The sequence below is a fragment of the Monopterus albus genome, unplaced genomic scaffold (assembly GCF_001952655.1).
Source record: "Monopterus albus unplaced genomic scaffold, M_albus_1.0 scaffold98.1, whole genome shotgun sequence".
Lineage (NCBI taxonomy): Eukaryota > Metazoa > Chordata > Actinopteri > Synbranchiformes > Synbranchidae > Monopterus > Monopterus albus.
The window spans coordinates 361,994-377,221 of record NW_018127978.1 but is presented as its reverse complement, the minus strand read 5'-3'; the positions used below and the strand labels follow the sequence as shown (position 1 = coordinate 377,221).

General features: G+C 44.4%; 1 protein-coding gene across 1 annotated transcript in view; it reads left to right on the top strand.

Moving 5' to 3' along the window:
* The window catches only part of mast2 (microtubule associated serine/threonine kinase 2), a 106,492-nt gene that overhangs the window by 53,470 nt on the left and 37,794 nt on the right, over positions 1-15,228 (top strand). The window contains exon 3 of the mRNA XM_020609076.1: positions 1,022-1,053. Within this exon, the coding sequence (XP_020464732.1) occupies positions 1,022-1,053 (32 nt within the window). The remainder of the gene's footprint in view (positions 1-1,021; positions 1,054-15,228) is intronic.

Sequence of the window (15,228 nt, the reverse complement as noted above, 5' to 3'; positions counted from 1 at the left end):
ACTCTGAAGTGAAGCAGGCTTCTTGCAGTGCAGTTCAGATGTGGACATGAGAAAAGCTGGTTCAGAGGACAGAGAATCTGTGAAGACTGAAGAGCTTCCTGTGTGGAATTAGCTTGATCGTCTGCTGATTTCATTACATTTATGTTAAAAATTAGATTAAGTATCCTGAAAACCACTGAGCTCATAGAACAGGCTGTACAAGTAAACTACTGGTCAAGAATCTATGGACGTTATCTGTGTTCCCAGGTGTTGTCACTGTAACTTTCTACAGCTGAAATCAGACACAGTTGGGACAGACAGCTCTGCTGCAGATGTTCCCACAGATGAGTTGCACCTGTAGGCTGTTTCACTTTCAGTCTGGACCCTGTGCTGTTCTTCCATCACTGTTCTTTCCTCCTCCACAGCCTGGAGGTGTCTGTGGTTCTCTCTCCAGCTACAGGATGGAACCATGAAAAGCTCCCTGTGTTCACTGCCTTTTTCCAAATGATGCATCAGAGGGTGTAGTACCACAATCTGCTCCAACTCTGCCTTTGTACACACAGTTTGTTGCTGTCAATCATCAACAACAGTTGGGACCTGTAGGAACTGTTGGCATCAGTTTTCAAGGCTTCATTTACTTCACTGATGCAGAAAAGATGGAAGTTTAGCTGTTACTCGATAAGGCCTGTTTTCTATGACATTTAAACACATTTTTATTTGTTTAAAAGTTTTATTTGCTCATTTATTTTCACCTCTGTCAGTTTATTTCTTAGCTGTGTATCACTTGAGGTTATTACACCTCAGATGTTTAAATGTCAAAACAGAAACCAGAAAAACAAAGGTGTTCTTAAACCTTTGAGCAGACACATGAAAGCTGCCTGAACACGTTACGTCACAGTGACACCTGCTGGTCAAACAGCTGTACTGACCTTTGTAGTGACAAAAGTGTTTTGACAGAAACTAAGTGACACCATGTGATTGTTTATAACCATTTTCAGAGATTGTCCAAATAACTCAAAAACCTCTGTCTTCTCTCTTCCAGAAGGAGCTGAGCCTTCCCAGAAGAGGCAGTTTGTAAGTACCCATCATCCCTTGTGTTCTCTGGCTGCATTGCTTCTTCAGGAAGTGTAATATGGAAAAGTTTGGAAAGCTTTAAAGGTGCAATGCAATGAACCAGACAGCGATGCATACATTATAAGGTGGTTTAAGGTTTTTTCTAGAATAAAATTGACAGAGAAGCTGCTGTTCCACCTTAAAACATTTCCCTTTTGTCAGCAGGTCTCTGTGAGGTCTCTGAGTTTCTGTCTTGTAGATGAGTTGAATTGTAGTTTGTGTGCCAAGTGTCTTGATCGAATTATGCTCTCAGTAGTATCTCTGCTGTTGTTTGCCACAAATAGTCCTTCAAATATCACTTGGGTAACACCATGTTCTTGGTTGCTGTTTGTTTTGTCTCAGGTGTTAATTCAGGGCAGGTTATATTGAGAGAGCTGCCAGTTAAGGGTTAAAGGTCAAAATTGAAAGGACACTGAGCTCTTCTCTCTCTCTCTCTCTCTCTCTCTCTCTGTGTGTGTGTGTGTGTGTGTGTGTGTGTGTGTGTGTACCAGAACAGCTGAGCATCACTGTTGATAGATACAGACCTATTTATATCAGTGTGTGCGCCCAGCAGCCAATTGACTGCTTAGAAATCGCCCTTGATTGCTCTGTTTAAAATGTTCTACATGTTGGAAGACCAAAGCCAGAGACAGAGTCGTTCTTCTGACAGACAGGTGGCGCATGAGGCCCATCGCTGTCATCATAACGTATTAGAGAGGGTTGTGTCTCAGTCAGTCTGGAGTGTCCCTGTTTCCATGATCTGCCTTAAACACCACGACAACAGGAGAAGGTGCAGCTCTGGTTGAGGATACAGGCCACAGGTTTATTACACTACCATGTACAATACTACTGTCATGTATAGTTTGAAAGTACTACTACTATTTGATACTGGTTGTGATCATAGTCAGGATATACTCTGTACATGGAACAGTGAAAAATCTCCTGGTTCCAGGAGGACTCAGCTCTCTGGTTGTCTGTTTCACTGAGGGCAGGACATGTCAGCACACAACCAGGCCACTGCACATACCTGTTTATTACCAGGTGGGAATGTAGAGGTGCTCACAGCATGACTGACAGCAGCATGAATCAGCCTCACCTGTACTTATGGTACAAGTACTGTAACCAGCCTGTTACAGTACTCGTACCATAAGTACAAGAGCAGCAGCATGAATCAGCCTCACCTGTACATAAGTACAAGCAGTGTGCAACACCTGAAGCTTCTGAGAACAGGCCCCTCGACGGTTTGTAGGACTGGCATACAAACCCTTTCTGAAGAAAATATAGCAAATTATGTTAAAATCAGAAGTTTTGTGTTGGTAATTCAAAGTTAACACTGTGGTGTACTGTAGAGAAAATCCTGTGTTCACTATCTTTGGACTCCATTAGGATTTTAAATCCCTGGAGAGCCACTGAGATGATGATGGTGTAAATTTGCAGTTATAGCTACAGTCCAAAACTTTTATTTCCTTGTAGCTCTTTGAAAACACAGAGTGACTTTGTCGGATTCTTAAGTTTCGACCTGAACCGCAGGGCGTGGACGTGTGTGTCTCTGAGTGCACTGACGGGTACTTTGTGTGATCTTCAAGCTCTGCTGTGAGCTTGTCGGCCACTGCAAAACCTTTGTGAGTCAGCTTGTGAAAGTCGGCATCCTTCGTCATCGATTGAACTGCTGTTACTGAAGACGAGAGCTGCTGATGGAAAGTGACGTCAGACGACTTAGTAACACATTATTGATCTAAGAATTGCACCTGTTGACGTTGCTACTTCGATGAGCTGTAAAAGCAGTGAGTAGTTTTGTTCGTTCTTGGGTGTGTCACTAATTTATTGATCTCTATCAATCGTGAAGGGGAAACTCATGTGTCAGGGTCTCAGCCGGGTTTCATGACGCACGCACACTGGTTCAGATCGGTGTAGAGTGAGTTTCTCATGTGCTGCAGCTGCTTCTTCGCCAGCCCAGGAATCGCTCCACGTTTATGTCTGTGGGCTTGTATTACTCTGTTGTACTGTACATGGTCAGAAGTGGTGGACTCTGCGTGTGATGCTATCCCAGTCAGAGCCGTGATCCCATCCATTGTTTATGAATTAGCAATCTGGCATGGGAGCTGCATTTGGCCCATCGGGGTCAGCAGTGTCCCCGGGCTTCTTGGAAACCAGAACCGAGACGGAGGGAGGACAGCTGCACCTCCCACATGGTCTCATCATGTCAGGACAGCGTCCCCCATGTCAGTATGTCGGAGCCAGGCAGATCATTTAAAAAGCACATTAAAAATAATGAAAAAGATCAACTTAAAATAAACTCTTTGGTGACAAAACAAATTTTTTTATTAAAAATATTTAAATTAAACATACTGAAAATACAGCAGTTTTAAAAAATTCAAAGTAAAATCTTTACCTAATAATGAACATTTTCTCCTACAAAGTCAATTAAGAAAAGGGTTGTTATTAAAAAGTCACAATAATAAACTGTCATAAAAAGTAATTTAAATATCATTTCAGTAATAAACTTGGCTTAAACTAAAAAGAACATTTAAAAGAACATTTTAAAAGGCATTCATAAATTCCTTAAAAGTCATAGAAAAAAAGGCTAAAAGTGAAACTTTCTCAATCTAGACTTCTAATTGTGACCCCCCCACCCCCAGACTTTACTGATATAACACTGACGACCTACACAGGTACAAACTGGGGTCATATTTTAAAAATAATCTTGTAAACAAGCCACAAAACTAATAAATGTTTCTTAGCCGCCATCGTTTCTGTTTCTACATGAGCGAGTACCTGAAGGTCGCCTTGTTTCCTTTGTAAAAACTGTGGTGACAAACTTTAGAGCCGCTATAGATAAAATGTGAAGTGGTAAAGAGATCATGTGATGCGTCCCTCCTCCTCCTCCTCTCTCACCCTCCTCCCTCTCACGTTGGCTGTCGAGGGCTCGGTCAGTCCCCTCAGCTGACAGTGGCCAGTTTGATCACAGCGATCAGATGGTTCCAGGAACTGATGGGGATTAACTGGGCCGACTGAGCTCTGGGCTCCTTGGGGGGTGCAGGCAGGAGCGTTGCTCTGCACCTGCTGTCTGCTTGACCGGTGGCGGGAGCTGAGGCTCCACTTTGAGCAGCCAGTTTCGTCTTCCTTATCAGACATGATGGAACTTGCTGTCCTGTCTGTGTGTTTTGGATTATTTGTATGCGAGGAGAAGAAGACGGGGTGTGCAGATGATTAACTTACTCTGATTTGTTATAGGCGACATGGCAAGTGGCAGTCCCAAACGTGTTGCTGTGTAGTGTACACTGAGCTGACAGAAGTGTGTGTTTGGTCTGCACGTGTGTGTTTGTGACTCAGAGAGCCTGCGCTCACTGTTGAAGGAACTCTCTCTCCCCCAGATACCTCACATAACTGTGTGTGAGTCTGTGTGTAGATAGGAGCTGGTGCTGACGTAATGTACGCCAAAGCAAACACTGGTCAAAGTGCAGTGAGCGGTTGGACTCATGGACTAACTGCGGGACGGGTTCTGGCCCTGTAAGGAGCCGCTCACTCGTCACAACAGTGTGCAGTTGTTGGACAGAGGAGCTGCTGCAGTGTGGTGGATTATTAAAGCTTACAGCTGAGCCTTTAGTCCTGGGACACACGATGAAGAGGAGGAAGGAGCGAGCAGGAGCCCCAAACCTCCGTCTCCAGTAAGAGTGTGTGTGTGTGTGTGTGTGTGTGTGAGAGAGGGAATATAGATCAGATCATGTCAACACAACCGTTTGTGTGTCTCACGTCCTTCTCCACGTTTCCCATTCATCTGTTGTGACAGTTGGTTCATTCTGGACAGTTTTTGTGCATATTTTGGAAAAATAAAACCTTGGAACATCACAGATTAAACAGAGAATAAAGAAGTAAGAATTTCTCAGCATTTAGATGCAGCCCTGACCTGTTGTTGCCACCAGCTGCTGCTGTTAAAAGCCTTCAAGAATGAGCAGAGAACTTCACTCCGTCTCATGTCCGCACGTTTAGTACGGAGCTGGAGTCAGGCTGTGAATAGCGTAGCTCAGCATACAGTCTTAAAACAGGGCTAAACAGCTACTTCTATTCAAAGATAGGGGAATACACTATAAAATGTTTTTAAAGTACAAGCTTCAAAGTTACTGAATATTCTCATTTTCCTTGTCCTAACAAATTAATTTTGTAATGTTGAGCCACTTGGACAGAAACACCATCAGGATATGCTTTTCTGTTATTAACTGTGGAATTAAAAAATTGCCTTCCAACTACCGGCTGAACATTATAAATGTCGACTTATTAGTGAAATCACACTACGCAGAGTCAGAGTCATTTTATTAGTCAGATTAGTGTGGAAAATATATGTCGCACAGGGCTAAAATGTTTCTGTAACTCCATCACTGTCATCAGAAAGCTGGCTGTGAACAGGGAGATGGGTTTGACTTACATTTCATACAGTGTATACGCACGTTCATAATGCAGTAAATACATAGTGTACATACACAATGAGCCAGTGAAACGCTTGGACACTCAGCTGAGATGGAAAATCAGGAACGAGAGAAACATGAGAAGCCAGCGACGAAGGGCGTCCTGCGTCGGCTCAGTGGTGACTCAGCAGCAGTTAGCACTCGTGTGGGGGTCGGTCAGTTAATCCTTATAATGATGTCATGTTATTAAGGATATATTATGAAAATATACAAATATGAAAATAAAAGTAGGCTGTATGGGGAAGTTTATAATAAATTTAATTACAGAAGATGCATTGTAGAAGCCATTAAGTAATTTTACAATCAGGCTCATGTTCCCTCTGCTAACGTGGAGGGGGTGTGGCTTGTGACCTTTATTGCAACCAGCCGCCAGGTGGTGTTCGACTCTGGTTGGCTTCACTTCAGGGAGCTGTCACGTCATCCGTCTTTATGCACAATCTATGGTTTTTCCACCCTGCTGACAGCTCTGCTTGCCTCCTTAGAGCTATTACTTTTTACTGGTGAGCATGCTAAAACTGCATGTGTGCTGGGGAAACACTGCACACAGCGGGATGGTCTCGGCCATTCTGTCCCACCCACCGGGGGGGCGGGGGGCACATGGAGACCACCACCACCACCATAAGGCCCACATGTCCTCTGGATCTGTGCCAACTGAACTCAGTAGAGCAAAAACAGATGTTTCAGATGTTGCTCTAACCATGCACTTTGATTTTCCCCACATCGGAGTGGACTCGTTAGACTGTTATCCGGGCTTCTTCCTATGGAAGAGCGAGGGATTATTAGATCCCGACTCCACTCACATAAGTCCTAATATGGCTGGGTTTGTTGACTCTACTGCCATCTGATCTCCTCTGTCCTGACAGAACTCCGTAAAGCTGATCCAGAACTTTCTGTCCAGCCCTTTCCAACAGTGATAAGTTGGCATGGGAAGCTTCCTGCCTGCTGTGAGGGGGCGTGTGCAGGCGGACAGACAGTACGGATCAGTGGGTAGAGACCGCTGCCTTAGACGCGCAGAACTGGGGCTGCACTCTCACACAGTACGGTCTCAGCGCTCTGAGCTGCTTTGTGTTGAAACCTTTACCACAAAGTCAGCAAACATACAGAGATGACCGAACTGTCTGAAACCAAGCAAGTCAAGCGTTGAAACTGTGAGTTGACTAACGGGACTTTATGGAGAGTGAATTAATCAGTAACTATTTTAAAGCCAGTTCTTATGTGATTATAGCATTTTCAGTGTTCTTTCTCATAGTAGCTCTGAAATGTTGACATCTTCCACGTAAAAGCTTTAGATGTGTGACAATTTTAAAGCAGCACTCCATCACTTTAAAAGGATAAGGCCGGACATTTTCTATATTAACAGTATTTTCAACAGTCCCCATTAGTCCTGTCATGATACTGGGAAGTAACCAAGTACATTTACTCAAGTACTGTCTATAAGTACAATTTTGAAGTATCTGTACTTTACTTGACTATTTTCATTTTCTTCTAATTCAGCTTCAGAGAAAAATATTGTATTTGTATTCACTGCATTTGTTTGATAGCTTTGGTTATTTTACTGAATGAGGTTAATAAAACAAACTACTGAAGTCATAACTAAGACTTTATTGATCCTTGATGTAAAATTCACAAGGTACCCTGCAGTACTTCAAATTATAAGCATGTAAGGTAGTTAACATTAGCTCCACCAATACCACCAGCAGCATTAAATGTGATGTACACAATAATACATCAGATATTATAGTCCAATAATGATATTCATTCGTGTAAACTGTGCAGTTCTGCATAATGAGTACTTTTATTTTTGGTACTTTAAGTATGTTTTTATGGTAATACTTTTGTCATTTTAAGTAACATTTTGAATGCAGGACTTTTACTTGAGTTTTTTATCCTGTGGTATTGCCAGATTTACTTAAGTAAACAATCTGAGTACTTCTCCAGCCTACTAAAGCTATAAGAAAGCACACGTTCTCCACCCAGAAGCGTTAAACTGTCGCCAAAACATATTGAATGTTACCTGAGCTCCTCCTGCTCCATGGTGGTTTACATGTCAACCTCACAGGTTGATCTTTCTCTGTCTCAGTCTCTGTTTAGGGGACAGAGGCTAAAGAAAAGTTATGCGGACTGTGTCTTTTGCACGAGCTTTTCAGATACTTGTCACCTACTTACCCGTTACTCGTTGCCTTACAAAAGAACATTGTACATACACGCTGAGAACCGCTGAGCCAAATTCCTCATGTGTCCCACACACCTGGCTATTAAAGCTGATTCTGATTCTGATCACACATCCCTCTGTCGTCACCCTCCTCTTCCTCCTTTCTTCATCCTCTCTTTCACTCCTCCCCTCCCTCCTCTGTTGGCAGAATCTGGTCGCCGGCTCAGCTGCGTTGCCACGGCAACAGCAGCCTCCTCCAGCACCTGCTGTCCCCCGCTTCCTTTCATCCCTCCGTTGTCCAGCCCCACGTCGTCACCCTCTTTCCCCCCTCTTTCTCTCCCTCCCTCTGTTCCTCTGACGGCCCTCTGTCAGCCCCTGTACACCAGCGAGGAAACCCCTTCCTCTGGAGGTAAGACCTGCGCAGTGTGTCACCCTGTAACACACCAGTTTGTTTGTGTGTGTTGCCTTCACTTTGTTTCCTGACCTTCTGTTTTTGTCAGAAGACTGCTCAGTTGACAGGGCGCTGAGAAAAAGCAGCAAACCACAATAATGAGTTGTGTGTTTGTCTGATGACAACTAGTGTCGGTTGTCTGAGAGTTGTCTGTGTGAAATTCACCTTCTTTTGCAACTTATTTTTGTGGCTTTGGCTGTGACGTGATTATGGATTACTGCATGTCATTTTATTCCCCAATTGCTGTTTTTGTTCAAATAGTTCAAGGTACTGACATGCTCTGGGAACTAAACTAAGGCTGCGTCCACATCCCAGGCCTCAACTCTCAGCTCTGGCCTTTATGTGTTTCTGCTTCCCATCCGTGTGTGTCAGGGCCATGTACCCACCCCCGGTGTGAACACTGCTCAGCTCCTAAACTGCCAAATGCACAGATGTAACTGAAATGTGAGCCACGTGCACACAAGCGTAACAACCAGGTTGTGTGTGCAACGGTCAAATGGCCCCGTTTCCTCCCAAACCACTGGGTTACGAAGCAGAAGCTTCTCCATAAGCGTCCACCACATGTGAAACGTCCTGGTCTCTCCAGAGATCCCGTCGCTGTCGTCGCTCTCCTCCATGTTTATTGTTACCGGTCTGTGAGGGGCCGACGCTGAATGATGATGACAGGCCGTATGTGCAGAGGAGGAGACGTTAAAACGACCACATGGATTCTGATCCGACCGTTCTGACAGCGGAGAGGAATCGGGTCTAGGAGCACATACGCAGGTGGCTAGGATCTGGTCTGAGGACATCTGGTTTGGTCTGCTCACACTGCTGTGGACACATCAGGACACTCTATCTGTGCACTCTACTCTTTGTACCTGCACATGTGTCCTCAGAAATCTTGCTGCAGTCACTGTTGCTAAAATGTTTTTGGCCAGTCAAGTGAATTGAAAAGGAACTTGGTCACATTTTTAATGCAACAATCATTTAAAAAAATCTACTTGTTTTAAAACATTGCCCAAAATAGTCCAGGATTAGTGTAATATAATATGTACTTATTGTTTTATATCAACATATCAACCAACCCTTTGTAAAAGATTGACTCTGCTACCTTCAGATAAAAGGCAAGTGATTCCTGGGTTCCTGTGGTGTAAAATGGCTAAATTATGTGTTTGAGGAATGTTCCCAGTGTAACGCATAAAACACCAGCCAGCTGTGCTTTACAGGTAAATCACTGACGTGGTTCAGGCTGGAATCAAACCTGAACTGTTAACCAGTCTGAGTGTTCCACTCAGAAGCAGAGGGGTTAGAAATGAAAGGAACATCAGAGAGAGAGGGGGGGCACTGCTGAGCAGAGAAAGGGAGGAGAGTGAGGACACGCCGGCAGCTCTCACACTCTCGCTGCTGCCGGTGTGACAGGTGGAAGCCAGACTCTGCTCGCTAACCACATCCTGTGCCGAGTGCTGCCGTGTCAGAGCGATGCTCGAGGGTCTGTGCTAGCCCTAGCATGTCTGACTCCTTCTGGACGGTGCTCTCCAATTTCTCACTGCCTGAGAGAAGCATGCTGCGGCGCTCCAAGAGGTACAGCTCATATTGTATCCATCCTTTTATATGAGTTCAGATTTCTCTGGTCGCCTGCGTCTAGCTCTCCTCTACACCTTGTCCTTTAATTTTGCCTTCTTCATTAGTTTTCTTCCCGCTACATGTATCCCTGCTTTGCATTCTCTGCTGCTCCAGCATCAGTTTTCTCTCCTCTCGTCTTCCTCCCTGCATCAGCAAGAGTTGCTTCGACATGAAGATCCAACTACCTTAGATGGATAAACAGCTGTGTGACTCAGTGTGTTTTCTGAATGGAAGTTACCATCTCACATGCCACTGCTGGCATGTATCATAGGACTGCAGCTCGTTTCTGTTATGTTACCTCCCTCTGTGTGGTGTGATTTGACAATTGTGTGTGCAACTGTTTATCATTTCTTCTTCACTCTGCCGTTCCCTCAGTTGACTTCCATCCTCCTCTCCTCTCCCTCCTCTCAGTCAGAGCCTAAAGTGGCCTCTCCAGCAGGAGCGAGAGACAGAGCCGTACTTACCATGTTGAAGCAGCAATTTTCTTCCTCCTCCTGGTAATAACAGGGGTAGCAGGCACGCACACACAGACAGATTTCTCCATGTGTGCTCCGTGCCACCGCCTCCTGTTGTGTGTGATTGCCTCAGCAGTGTTTTTAAGAGAGGGAGAGGTTGTGAAGTGAGACAGGAGGCACTCCTGCATAGCAACAGGCTCTGGCAGTTTTTGGATTGGTATAGATGGAGTTGGCAGCTCATTTTGAACTGATTCATCACTCCCACAGAAAATGGGTGATCTGAACAGAGTGTCTTCCTCCTGTTTAACACCAGTTACTACGTTCAGATAAAAAGTGGTCATTCATGATTCTCCCGTTGTTTCTTGTACTGTTTTCTGACCTTGTCATTAGTGTTTTTCTCCAGGCTTATTCTTGGCCTCTCCAGTTACCTCATTTTCCAGAGTATTATCACAAGGAGTGGTATTTTCATATCATCTGAGTGTATTTCCTTTGTCATTTTAGATGTTAACACAGATGTGTTTCCAGATGTAGCTGGTTCTTCACTGTTGTCGAGCGGCCTCTCTGCAGGAGGGTTGCTCCTAAATGGAGAACTGGAACTGAACTGGGCATGTGAGCGCTGTGCCCAAGATCAATACAGGAATAACAGAAAACAGCCACAAATGTCGAGAGAGCAAACTGTCCTCTCGAGTTTTCCGGCTCATGCAGCACAGTGTCGGCCCAGCTTTATTTATTGTTTGAAGCCGTGACGCTGCGTATAGTACCCTACCAATCAAAAGTCCACACCCACTTTCCCACTGACCTCAACGTTACAGTGTGTCCATATAATTGCCAGGCAGTGAACAAACCCTCGCTGTGATTTCTTGTGGTGGCTTTTACTGTCAGACCAACATTATCAAGAGGACTGTGGGAAATGAGATTACCTGTAGATTTTATCCACACCTGAGTGTCTGCCTGTGTGTACCTTATGTGTCAGATGGATTCATTAAACGCCCCCACAGCTGTTTGCTCAGTTTCCCTGTCTTTCCCGTCAGTGCCGTCACATTGCTGTATGTCTGCTCCTGACTGGGCCTTATGGGTTTTACAGTAGCAGAGTTATTACATTCTGAGGTTATATGCTGTTTCTCATATTGCAGGTAAAAGCAGAGTAAACACACATGTGCAAACCCTAAAACATACACAGCTGCTCTCTCATTTTACTAATGTGCTGACAGGATGCCACTCTGTTCCTCTGCAGTGCTGCAGGTAAATCCTCCAGGCCTCAGAATCAACTAGAAAACATCAACATTAACACCGTTTCTGTTGTACAGACGGGCAAACAAATCTTATACCGCACATCACACTAGCAGAGCTTTAAAGTAAAGTAAAAAGGAGAAGTTCAACATACTAGGACATGGGATTATTCTGTCCTGAGAGTGAGGACAGTCAGACCATGTGTGTGCCTGGGGTTAACATAGCCTAGCTTAAAGACTGGAACAACAGGGAAACATCTGGCCTGGTTCTGTCCTAAAGGAAGAAGTAGTCAGTTGTTAAAACATTATATGTCACTTATTCATACTTAACACACAGATGTGACAGTAATATCTGTCCTTTCATTTCACTGTCAGAGAAAAAGTAAAATGTGTTCCCCAAAATGCTCCTTTAAATGGGGCTGCCTAGTGCCCCCACAGAAACTACCGTAGTTAAATGTCAGCAGAAAAAACTAACACTGATGACTGGAAAACTACAACAAAAAAGACCAGAATGGTAAAATCTGCAAACTTGCGTAAAACATTCTTAGATTTTAATTTTCGTTAGATGCACAGTAGCAATAACAGACTAAATGTTTCTCCTCATAAAAGCGGCTTCAGCTGGAAAAAGCAGGGGTTTCACCTGCAGCACAGTGTCTGTGCTTTCACCTGATTTGACTTGATAGTGACAAGAGGCACACAAAAGTAAACACAGGAACACTGGCAGAAATGTTGCCCTCAGTCAGTTCTGCATAATGAGTATGTGTTTGTCAGCAGGGATCCAGAGCACCTGCATGAGGCAGAAAGGAGAAAGCCTCACTAGCATGTCATTCTCAAAGAGCGAAACTGTGCTGCAGCCGTCACATCTGTGTAGAAGAGAAACAGGTTCACAGTGAATTAGTGGAGTTTGGCTTCCTCCCACTTTCACCTCAAGGTTGTGTGATATGACAGCACATATGTGATGACAGAAAAACATCTATTGTTTCATATCGTTATGACATAAATCCTCCACACGGCACAGATACAGGCAGGAAATTAGCATGACCTGTATGGAGAGATGAGCTTTTGGGGGCATGGCACAGCCTCGTCTCCATCTCACCTGTCTAACCTACCTAATCACTGAACCAATCTAATCACAGAAACTCACTCCAACGTTTTCAGCTCTGTCACGTCTTGTTTCGCCCCTCACACGTTTGACAGGCCCATGTGATGCTGTGGATTGGCTCAGATGTGAATCCATATTCATGAGGCAGCCACTGAGCTTTGTTCATTAGCTGGTGAACAGCTGTAAATTAGCCTACACAAACTGAGCGGTGCTTCTGTGTCAGTGGGAGGGCCTGCGTGTGTCGTTTTTATTGTCCTCTGCTGTTAGAGGTTGTTCTTTCATCCTGTTTCATGCATTTATTTTCTCACAGCTGAACAAAATGTGAAATGCAGCTACAGTCAACAAACAAACTTGGAGCATTACCCCTTGAGCTTTGCTTCACTGCTGCCAATGCCAAAGTAAAGGTTCCACTTCTACACACAGAATGTGAAATTTTGTGCATGCTCCTGCTCCCCAGAGGAAGAACTCTGGCAGTTTGGACTCTCAGTAAAGTCTTCTCAGTGCCTACATACATTAAAATGTCAGCTTTACATGCAGCATTTTTGTCAGGGCAGACTGACGTGACATTTGCTGATCCCCAGTGGATGAGCTCTTTTGATTTGTGCACATAAATAGTTTGTCTGCTCTTCATTCCATCCAACACTTACATGGTTGGCTGTGATGAATGTGCAGAGGAGGAGAGAGAGACGCACACCTTAGCTGTCGCTCTTCTCTACGACCTCGTCTCTCTGGGTTTTACTATTCCCATCATGTGCTTCTTTGTACCTGTGCCAGGGCACGTGATGTATTTATGTCTTTGTGTGTTTACAGTGTGTGTTAAAAATCGCAGGCTTGTGAGCCCAGCTCTTTTAAGAGTTCAGACAAAGTGCAGAATGCTTTCATGCTTCCCCAGAGATGTGAGAACGAGGTAAATATGTCTGTGTGTAAGATGGAGAAATTCCTCCAACATGGCAGCTCATCCCTCATACAGGTGTGTGTTCATGTGTGTAGACCACATGGTACGCTCATACTGCTGATGCTGCACATCTCAGCAGATGGCAGGACACACACACACACACACACACACACACACAAGCACACAATGCCATGTCAATGTCACATGCAGTAATTTTTCTTCAGGCATTTATATGAATTAGAGACGTGCCTGCCATAGATCAAGCACCTAATATTCCTCTCATTCACACAAATGTGCACACACATAAATACATAATGCACCTGCCGCCCCACCCCCATCCTAATACTATCTGTAAAACTCTTCATGGAGCCCTTTGATGAGGCAGAGTCGACCAAAATATCCTCAGACTTCAGCCCTAAAAGCTAAACCTGTCCTCACAAAGACTGGAACACAGGAGCACAAAATCAGCCGAGATGAAGAGACACAGTAAGAACCTGAAAAAGAGACGTCACGCTGATCTGATTTGTCTGCAGCAAAGATTTCAGGCCTAATCGCTTCATGTGCGCTGTGCGTCTTGTGATCATCCAGGCGGTGTCGGCCTGTCACAGACGCTGCACTACACAACGCCGTAATTACAGCCAGCAGATGTGATGGGCCAATTAACACATGCACACACATGCTGCTGGTGTGCCGACACCTGCTGGTTCTGCTAGAGCCTGTCAGAAGCCTCAGTGTGTGTGTGTGTCCATTTCTTCACTTAGATGTTTTTTCATAGTTAGAAAAATATATAAATCAGACCTGAAGGATGAACTTCAAACAGCTTCATTAGTGCTGAGAAAAGTAGAGGAGTGACAAAACTATTTATTTTTGGACTTTAATCAGCGCAACTCATAAATACGCACACAGTCGATGATGAAATACTGAGCAGAGTTACTGCAAAAAGCCGAGCTGGGGAGGACAGGCGACGTGTTTACTGATATTTTCACAAAAAAGTACACACACAGATACATTTGCCTTTGAAACTCCTCTCACCAAAACACCTCTGTTACGCTCGCTTCTGTGTTATTGTCTCTGTAAATAAGATGGCAAGGTGTGGTAGCATGGAAATGCACAGTGTGTAAGAAGATTAAGGTTTTCTGGGATTTTTGATTCTGGAAAATGAAATAGGTAGCTCATCATTAACTTTTATTTATGCTGTAAAGGTGATTTTGTCCTCCGTCCGGGTAACACCCACTCTGTACAAGTTCAGCTGTTATTCTTTTACAACAAACATTTGATTTAGTCTGCATTTTAAACCAGCTTTGAGTGAAAAAGTGCTCTTCAGTTGTTAAATGCAAGCAGGTGGAGCCATACCATACAAGACTGTGTCATCAGCATAGATATGGGCACTGTCAGAGGTGTGATATGGTGTTATTAGTGATGAGCAGGAGGGGACCCTGGACAGATCCCTGGGGGACGTCCAGTGTCTACAGTGGCATCACACTCTGCCTGTGTGTTTTAGACTTGCAGCTCCACAAATGTGTTACTTTATACAGCCATCATCATCATTGTGCACGTGGAGGCCTCATCACGGCCTCCTCTTCCATCTGTAATTTCCTCTCAGTGTATCGAGCCTCGCCTCGGGTCATTATTGACTCGCTCCCCCTCTGAGCTTCAGAGAAAGCAACAACGTGGAAAAATCCCATGAGCTCGACCTGTGGGTGTGTTGGAGCTGTTAGGTGTGAAGACCGGCGCTTCATTTCCTCCTCTTCCCTTCTGTCTGGGGACGGATGTCACAGCTTTAAAGCAGATTGCTCTTTTCCCTA